This window comes from Sinocyclocheilus rhinocerous, unplaced genomic scaffold (genome assembly GCF_001515625.1).
Source record: "Sinocyclocheilus rhinocerous isolate Xijiao unplaced genomic scaffold, SAMN03320098_v1.1 scaffold2369, whole genome shotgun sequence".
Classification (NCBI taxonomy): domain Eukaryota; kingdom Metazoa; phylum Chordata; class Actinopteri; order Cypriniformes; family Cyprinidae; genus Sinocyclocheilus; species Sinocyclocheilus rhinocerous.
In genome coordinates this window covers 146,494-156,694 of record NW_015645530.1, presented here as the reverse complement: position 1 = coordinate 156,694, position 10,201 = coordinate 146,494, and the positions used below count along the sequence as shown (strand labels likewise).

Genomic DNA, 10,201 nt, shown 5'->3' with positions numbered 1-10,201 from the left:
GAGAAAGACTGTGTGTGTGTGTGTGTGTGTGTGTGTGTGTGTGTGTGTGTGAATGCGTGTGTTGTCTTGCTTTAGCAGCATGTAAATATTGGAGTTACTCCTTGGCCAATGCCTCCAATATTGCTCGTGCTGCTGAAACAAGAAGTCACCAAACAGCACATGCACATCATCTTTTTATCTCAGCTACCAGGGCCTAGCTGGTGCAGGTAGTGGCTGACTCACTGGTACTGAAATACCTTCATGGACTGAATCATCAAACCAACATAGAGAAGCCAGGAGGACCCTCGGTCTCACCGGAATGAACTGAATGGTCAAAGGTAAAGATAGGTGCAGTGTGTCGTTTTGTTTGAGAAGTTAAGTAGCTTTTGTTAAATTCATGTGTTTTTCTTCTTGTTTATAGGAGAAGTATTCTTAAGTATGTAAAAAATATAATTCTACCCTTCACCCTTGTATCCTTTATTATTATTAATTTATTTTAGTTTCAATTTGTTTTGTTTTTTTAATGAAATAGTCCAAATGAAATCACTGTTTTCCTAAACGTGCTGTTGGATTTTTGTGTTAATGCAAGTAAATAATAAAACTGAAAAAAGAGGAAAATCTCGTCTGACCTGTCGCATACTCATTTGAACCTCGTTAGCTCACCTATGTCGCTGTATCTGTTCAGCACTTTCAGCAAGGAACGGAACTTTTATTTTGGATCTCTCATATTTGTGGTCGCTTTTCGTCTCTACTGTATTTGAATACTGTTGTAGAAATGTGTTATTTTTCTGTTGATGAACCAGTATAACGTGAAGTGCGTTAATGACTCTTTTTTTCAAATTTTCCTCATTTCCGGTGAGTACACTGAGAGCACAAAACTGACTCCAAATAGACTTTTCCCGATAATAACAAATAAGCAAGGTTTTTAGATATTTATATGGAGATTATTCCGCTGGTTAAAATGGACGGCATATTAACATTAGAGGCAAATGTCTCCCATGATCTTGCTGGAGAGGTTACCGAACGGCGCATGCGTACCATAGGCCTATTATTCTTATATAACATCAGCATTAAAACGCTTATCACCCAGAGACTTTCTGCAAGTTATTTTTCGGTTTCCCGATAGTTGTAAATGACGTGTCATTTCATGTTAACAGTACAAGTCACTTATTATGTAATCTTACGTGACGGTGCTTGTATTAAATAATACACAATTTTTGTGAAATTTCACACAAAGTTCTGTCGGCCTGAAAAAAGACCGTATAATGCAGTGCAGGGCTCAAATAGCCTACCATTTAAAGAATTTGCGCCATTTTATGAAAACCAATCAGAAAGACATTTATGAGCAGGCTAAATCATCTTAGCACATATAACCACGATTTGGACTCGTTCTTGCCATGTCTTTGTATTCTGAGAAATTATAATTAATTCATTTATTAGTTTTTGTATGATTTACCTGGGTCAAATAATTTAGGGTAACTTTGAGGGGTTTTATAAGGGACCCATTTACACGCAGAAATGCGTGCGTGTGTGTGTGTTTAATGTCTGAATGCTGCGTTTGCCTGATTTTATCACATTTTGTATCTTTGACAATAAAGAAAAGACGTTTTATTTATTTACTTTTTTTTTTTTTTTTAAATTGACCAGCACTTAAAACCGTTGTTGCCTTTAGCTCGTAATACGATCACTTCTGACACAGGTCGATTTAATCTTCTGTTCGTTTTATTTATTTTCTTTTTTTTTTTTTTTAATTGACCAGCACTTAAAACCGTTGTTGCCTTTAGCTCGTAATACGATCACTTCTGACACAGGTCGATTTAATCTTCTGACGCTTCGTTTTAGTCATATGATGCTTTTAGACATAATCTAAAGATGGTCAGCGCAGCTGAGATAATGTAGCAACAGTGCACAGTTTCATAGAGCTGATTTTAATCTATTATTTGGTAATGGCAAAACATACACATTTTAATAATTTAATGGAAAAGTTTTTCCAAGATGAAATGGTTTATTGTCCAGTACGTAGGCTATAGGACGTAAATTTCTTGAGTTTATTTGTTTTTTAGCAAATAGATAACTTGATATGAGAACGGATTTTTAAGCGCCTCTTTTAATTATTAAATAGCCTACGTTTTATCAGAACCTAAATTTATGTTTTCCGCGCACACTTATTTTGCTGTGTGTGATGCATTGAGAAGTCCTCTAATAAGATATAATTTTACATGGCTGTGAAAAATATATAGGCTATTTAATTTAGATGCTTACTCTTAGGCAGACATTTAAATAAAATACATGTTTTTCGTTTAATTTAATTGTGAATAGACTGATTTTTACAACTATTTGCAGTTACTGGTCATCGTGTGTAGACACAAGTTCCGAGGGGGAAAAAAGTCCGTCTATTTTTTATTTTATTTTAGAGTGTGTGTTTATGTCGGGAAACTTGGGTATGTCCAAATAAATTCACCATCATATATTACAGCTCTCGAAATTTTCTCTGCATACAGCTGCTGATTTCCACGCTCTTTTAATTCCGTAAACAAAAGAATGAGATTGAAGTCTTAAATCCTTACGGCTCTTTGCCGAGTTCCTTAAATGTTAGATGCAGGACAGTGCATATGTAAAAGGTTAACATGTAATTTTAATAAATACAATGTGTATTTTATTCATTTATTTTGCCATCTCGACAACCATAACACTTTGTCCGGGAGTTTTGAGACATTTGCAACTATAGCCTAGGTTAATTGCTGATGTTCCTTATTGCTGCATCATTTATCAGAATGCAAAGGTTGTTTTGCTATTTCATGATGCGCCGCATGATACACGTTAATTTATGCGGCCTTGTAATTGAAATTTAACCGTGATCATATTATTTCGTGTATCTGGTGTAGGCTATCCGGTTATATAATGGGCAAATGCTTGTTTGCTTTAGTGTCTGCAAAAAAGTAACAAAACTAATGCATTTCACATTTTGCAATTAGGACAGAGACGCTAAAGGGATTTTTTTTTTTTGCGGCTTCGTAAGTCATTGTCGACGTATGCATGTATTTCATTTGACAAATTTAAAAAGAATTAAGCATAATGCTAGAACTTTAATAGCATACATATATGAAGGGAAATTTATTTGGAGTCCCTATAGCAAATTTAAACTGTAAAAATAAAAACAGGATAAAATGGCAAAGTGCAACTTTTCGGTGTAGCCACTTCAAGAGACGAGTATTGACAAAACCAATTATTAAAACAAATCATTAGTCATTAGAAACATTAAACACAGACAAAACATTTAAAGCAAAAAAAAAATAGCCTACACGTGTGTTGACATGATTGCCTTTTTTTTCTTAAAATAGGCCTAATAGTGAGGTATACTGGTGTAAGATAGATAGGCCTATGTGGTAGAGTGAAGATAGTGTCGTTATTTTAAAGACACAATGTTACATTTGTTTAAAAAGAGAGAAAATCGAAGAATTGTAATTACATAACATGGCGCCATTTCAGAGTGAGCTTCCTATTTGTCGGCAATGTGTTCGGCAGGCTTCAGAAAAATTTAGATTTATTAATAAATTCGTTCTTATTCAATTTACTCCAAGTTATGTAAGGTTTTATTTTGTAAAGTAGGTTAAAGTAGGCAATTTCACTTTTCATCCCCCAGTTCGCCTGGCAACAGTCGGCTAAATATATGTTCAGTGACGTGCGCAGGGCTCCGGTGGTGACGTCATATCAGAGCAGAGTCGTCCGAGAATCTCAGGATTCCTGTTTAAACAGTGGCAAAAACGGGGATACATTCACTTTTTTTTCTTTTTCTTTTTCTTTAAAAAGTCCTGACTTTGTGTTTAATGGTGCACATGCATGTCTCTCCTGGGTGAAATTGTAAATATTACAAGGCATTAATGAGGTCTGGTTTTTTTGTATAAAATTATAAAATAATTTCCCCTCAAAACACGAATCTATTACATTAGTCAATAATGTTCAGATAAAGTTTTGTTACGGCACTAATTTCAAAACGTTCTCTTAATGGCAAATGTTATTGCAACATTTAAGCTATATTATCGCAATATGTATTAAATCAACAACAAAACAAACATATAGCAGTATGTCGGTTCATTCTGAATTAAAAATAATAATAAAAATACTGAAGAACTGAACTTACTGTCCTGGTACTAGACTGACATTCAGTTACGTAACGTTTAACCTTGAGTCTCCTGATAACTTGCACAGATAAACGATATCAATGCACAATCGGAATGTGTTCCTCTTCTTTAGTTTTTTTTTTCCAGTTAATTTCCAATACTGGTGTTTCCAACACTGCAATAAAGCATAATATATTAAAAAGTGAAAACTTGTATTCGAGAGGATCGTTTGGAGATTAAGTATACAGCTCTATGTAACTTAAGTGAACAAGCCATTTTATTAAATGTAAGATTTGGGAATGTTATCCCATTAGTAAACAACGATCCATCCACACTTGATTTCCCATTTAAAACCAACAGACAAAATCAGTGCAATTTACTAGCACACAAATGCTGACTGTATATATGAATCAGCCGTTCTTGTTACACATTCAAAAACAGACACAAACTAAATTTTCCCAATGCTACAAATCTACGGGATTTTCAAGATTGGCACATTGTAGGACATAAAAAAGTACCTAATGAATGGAGTTATACTGTAAAATCAGCTGAGGAAATCTGATGTTGTGTTTATCAGGTCCATGATACAGTTCCGACACAGCTCGGTTAGTAGCGTGCAGATCGCTTCCGCTTCGTTCCAGCACAACCCAAGCCAGCGCACAATCTCTCCAGGACAGGGCAGAGAAAAGCCACCGAGTGCGACCACCTTATTCTGGAAGCTCAGAGTGAGACAGTCCGACGGGAGAAAGTTCAGCGCTGGGAGACACGCACATACAACCAGAACAACTCTCCAGAGCACGCGGGAGTAGCGCGGAGCGGCAGCAGGGGGCAGCGAAGCCAGGTAGGTGCTGCTCTCGTAGGGGGCGCACAGCTTGTCCACCTCTCCAAGACGCACCCGGTCCCATTCCTTCACATCGAACCTCTGCAGGCCAAGCAACCCCACGTCCACGTCAGTCCGCGACGGCACCGGCGTTCCCCGAATGACGCGCAGCTTTTCCCTGAAGTTCTGCATCTGCTGGAGGAAAGTGAGCGGGTCCGAGAGCGAACGGAAGGATTCGGCGATGCTGAGTGCACGCTGCTGCTCCTCGAGCGCCGAGCGGAGCTGGTTGATCTCGGGGTCAAAGGTCTGCATGACCGCGAGCTTCAGAGTCTCCAAGTCCGAGAGGATCTCGCTCCGTTTGTGCTCTAGCGTGTGTAAAAGTTTGTCAAAGTACTCTGAGACTCGATCCGCGTCCCGCGAGACCCTCTCCAGCGCTTTCCTCTTCGCTCCTTCTAACGATTCCAGGCACGAATGCACCTCCGCGCCCCTCCAGCCCTCCACGACACGAAACAACTCCTCAAACGCGAGCTTCTCGCGTTCGTACGCCTCCTCCAGCGCGCAAAACTTGTGTCCTTTATGATCGCCTGTCGTGGCGCAAAAGCCACAGATGAGCTTCAGGTCCGTGGCGCAGAAGATGTTGAGCGGCTGTCCATTGTGAACTCGGCAGAGAGACATCCTTGGCATCACTCGAATCCTGTTGTACTTCTCCACGATGCCACGCAGGGAGTAATTGACTTGCAAGCTCGCGATGCCGTTGTGCACGGTCTCCTTTCGACAGGTCGGACATTTGAACGGTGGTCTCCAAGCAGGGCTCCGGTTACCGTCCAGGATGCCCTCCAGACACTTCTTGCAAAAGCTGTGAGAGCACGGCAGAACGCGCGGATCCTCGAAAAGACCGCAGCATATTGGGCATGTGAGGTCCTCCTCCAAGAGCTCCATCGTATCCTAAAGTGGAGAAAGACATCAATATGAAAGATTGTCGGTGGCATGACACATCAACGCAAGTTTCATCATCTTGGCAAGCGTCTTTCTCGTGCATCCCACACCGATTGTGAAGTCTAGAGCACTCAGTGCTGGCCAGTGTCATTTTGGACATCATCTACATTACGCGCAATAAACCAAATATAATGTTTGCTTTTGCAGAATGCGTTACGAGTCTACAGTGAATACATAATAGAACCAAATTGGCTCAAAATGAGAAAAACTGCATCCATGTGAAGCTTAGCGTGCAGTTTTTTTTAAAGAATCAACATCATCTGCATCGAACAGAAGATATGTTTCAATGCATTGCAAGCGATTCTGTGGAAGAGGCACGACAGGTTAACCAAATATAGTAGGTTAGATTGCCTGATGATGAAGACTCCTGTGCGCACCAGTACTTCCTTTTTAATTGCCGCGTAAGAACTTTCGTGCAGGAATATCCGAGGACTTGTCCAACAAACTTCAAGCATTGATTTAGAAAAAAGATTCCCCGCCGTCGAGTTGTCAAAAATGTTTCTCGGTTCGCCCGGGTCCGGTTGTCAAGTTATTACACCGGTTGTGGCAGATTTTGCAGGCGGAAAGCATCAGCAATTGGACCAGAAGCGCACTAGATGCTTAGGCAGTGTGCAACGCAAACATGGCTCTTGTTGCTGTGCAGACTTCGCCCTTCCAATTGGGAAATTTTAACTAGTTCAGGTCAAGTCAGTATGGCCAGGCAGTTAAAAAGAATGCGCACAAACATCTAATGAATACTGCATCTAAAGACAAACATTTCAACGCCACATTCAGCGTAATATCCGCGTAGCGAAGTGTATTTGCAGACTCGAGCGCTTGAATACACGTTTTGCGCGGTGAGAAGGAAATGCAGAGGATTCCTTCATTCTTGGATGGGGTTGTTGCGGGGGAGCACTCACTCTCTCCTAGATCAGCGTTTCTCTACAGATTACGTCAATACTGGCGTTACCCTTCATCTACCCACATAAACGCCTAATTCGTCTATTCACTGAGCTACAGTAACGAAGTGATTTTCGCCACTTTGGTCGCATATGCCCGTGCCATGTGTCAGGGTCTTGACGCATCGATAACCAATCGCTACCGAGTCACGTGTCAAAATATTTTGACCGATTTTTCTTCCCCTGTTTCCATGCCATCAGGAAGAGAAGGACTTCCGAGGCGCCGCGCTCATTGGTCGAGTCAGGGATGAAAGCGCGTGCAGTGACGTAATTGGCCACGAGAGGGCTCAGTGAACCGGTTTGTCTTAGAAATAGCATAAGCGCTTTTTATGATTGTTTGTTTTTATTTAGTGTATGTTAATTCGATAATAACACTGACCAAAATTCACAAGAGGGACGCATACATTCAAAAACATACAATTTTATCCCAGTCCAATTCAACACTATGGTATATGGTATGTTTTATTGGTGATTTTTTGGTTAAGTAACAAAAGATGTTTTGGCTTTGAACTTTAAACACCTTGCGTTATATGCGTGTCATATGTTTACCTGTCATAAAATAATGTACAAATATATGTGACCCTCTCTGTGAAATCCAGGCTAAAGTCTCAAAATCTAATTATGAGAGAACAAGCATCAACGTTTGATTTTAACCATTCATTTCACTATGATTTTAATCTGACATGGCCTTACAGTCAATATTAAAGATATAAAGGTTACATTTTCACAGAATGTTCTTTACTTTATGAAGGATGATTTTATGTACCGTAGTAAACATTAAATCACAAATAAGAAAATGACTTTAGCTGGGTTTTCACAGCCAGGGTCACATATTCTCTAACTCTTGGTGAGGTGAAAGTGGCCAAAAAATCCTCCAGTTTAAACTTTTGCAATTGCCTCGTCGCGGTGTATTTTCAATTCAATGGCTATTAAAGTTTCTCAGAGTGATTATACGAATGTAAATTTTAATCCAGACCGCTGATGGGGCGTCACGCAAGCAGCTTTTGTCACCAGCTATCTGTAACTTTTCTCTGACCTGGTCAGGATGGACCATTTGCAGTTGTTTGTGATTGCTGGATTTGTAAAAACTAAATTTTTATAGAGATTTTGCAATTTTCTTACATTTCCTGTCAACCCTAAATGTAAAGAGGTGCACCTTAAAATTATGAATCACATTTACCCTGCAAAATAATTTTTAAGAGTAAGGTTTAATATTGGGGACTCAAATATATGCCAATTATGCAAATCAGAGATAGAAACAGTTGAACACTGTTTTTTTTTTCCCCAGTGTAATTCGGTACAAACATTCTGGAATGATTCATTCAGCTGGATACAACAAAGAATACCTGTAATCCTCTCATGGGAAATTAAGTTTGGTTTCTTATTTAAGGATAAAAAGATATCTTATGTAATAAATAGCTGCTTTTGCTGAAATTTTACATTCATAAATGTACATTTTTCAAAAATTGATTAGTGGTTTTTAAAAAGCAATTTGTAATATATTTGGAGACATTAAGAGGGATGAAATGTCCCAAAGCAAGGTATTTGTATACTTTATTAGAGGATTTTGGTTTCATAATGTGAGAGCCACCTTCTCCCCTACTTTTTCTTTGTCTTTAAATATATATATATATTTTTTTTTCCCCCAATATTTTTATTTTATCTTAAATTTATTTTATAATATGGTGTACAGAGTGTGAATGAAAATTGAGTGTAATCTCAGTTATGAATGCCTTTCTGTGTTGTTGTTGTTCAAAGCATTGAATAAAAATAAAATAAAATAAAAAAACTTTCTGAGCCGGTAAGCGCCCCCTTGAGGTGGACCCTGTGTGTGTCAAAACCGCACCAGTAGTCAACAAATGATTTTTCCGTGGGATCCATTCTATCCTGGAAGCGTTGTACGCTCTTGAGTTTGACGCGTGTAACTGCACTTCCGGTGATCTCGGCGCTAGAATGGCTGCAGTGTTTACGTGTTGTTTGGGCTGCTGCGGGGATGGCGGAGCGGGCCATGCTCCCCTCAAAGAAATGCCCATCGTACAGCTAGACACGCACCACATGGGTAAGAGTCATTTCCACTGCTCAGCGGGTTCACAAGAAGACACCACTTTACATTTAAAGCGAAGAGATGTGTCAAGCTAGCAGATGACGCTATACCCTAAAAACAGCGGCTTGAACACAAATGAACTAATAAATAGGTTTACCATCACTGTTTTTAAACAAATAATGTGCATTCGTTCCTAATAGTGTCTAATTAATCAGGTCAAATAGTCCTCCTTACTACTCTGGATCACATGCTAGCTGCTAGTATACAGCTGACAGATCCAATGTCTGTTTAATCTCGCTTGTGATTGAGTGAATCTGGTAGTGGGTGTCATTTCAGCCTCGTTTTTCTGCAGTTATCTCTGAAAACATTATGAAATACATACCTGCATTTCAGTGCTGTAGCAGTGTGGTCATGAGAGTTTGCTTGGCCTTTTTTCCCAGGGACGGATGTGGTCATAGTGAAAAGTGGGAGGCGGATCTGTGGAACTGGAGCCTGTCTTGCCAACGCCCCTCTACACCAGAACAAGAGCTATTTTGAGTTCAAGATCCAGTCCACGGGTGGGTGCCTCCTTGATAGTTGTTACTATACAGTCAGCAGGGTCAGACTTTTCATCATGTTATATTGTAGCCAGGTTTTTTCGGTTTTCGCTTTGGTTGTTTTTAATATTTTTCTAATGCCTGTACAAACACTTTAGCACTGTGTAGCTGTCAGATAGATGTATATGTTGTCTCAAAGAGGAATGTTGTTGATTCTGTAGCTGATGTAAAATAGATTGACATGAACAAATGAATCAATAAATAAAATAAGCTTTGAGAACACAACTCCAGTTAAGTAATTGAATCAATTGCAATAACCAGAATTAAAGCATTAGACAGGGATGCCATGTTGAGTGTTTTCATATGGTTAAGCAATAGTGTCCCTTAATATAAAAGAGAATTTGTGATAGTAAGTTAATAACTCATGATATTTCATGTTTCTCAACAAATTCAAATGACAAACAAAATAATCTTTTGCATAAAGACATATCTAAACATGATGACAGCGTTTTAGTGCCATTTAAAGTAAAAAAAAAAAAAAACTAAGATTATGAGATTAGTCATAATATTTTGACAAAGTCAAAGCAAAATTAGATTAAAGTTGTAATATTTTGAGAATAAAGTCATATTACTACTTTAATCTCGTATTGCTATGACTTTATTCTCGTAATTTTGAGTTTACTCCCAAAATATTATAACTTTAATCTCATAATCTTAGATCTTATTTTAATTTATTTTACATACCACTAAAATGCCATAATAATAAC

The 10,201-nt window shown here is 38.7% G+C and overlaps 1 protein-coding gene across 4 annotated transcripts in view; it reads right to left on the bottom strand.

Moving 5' to 3' along the window:
* The window catches only part of trim13 (tripartite motif containing 13), an 11,137-nt gene extending 1,790 nt beyond the window's left edge, over window positions 1-9,347 (bottom strand). For 2 of the 4 annotated variants that reach the window (XR_001636132.1, XM_016509673.1), the window contains exons 1-2: window positions 9,281-9,347; window positions 4,619-5,865 (exon numbers count right to left, since the gene is read on the bottom strand). Coding sequence is in view for 3 of the 4 variants with exons in the window: in XM_016509673.1 (XP_016365159.1) it covers window positions 4,645-5,865; window positions 9,281-9,286 (1,227 nt within the window). In the remaining variant the exon portion in view is untranslated. Of the gene's footprint in view, window positions 1-4,345; window positions 5,866-6,267; window positions 6,902-9,280 lie in introns of those variants that run through there. The other 2 variants (XM_016509674.1, XM_016509675.1) reach the window with 2 other exon arrangements.
* Between the last annotated feature and the right edge of the window lie 854 nt (window positions 9,348-10,201).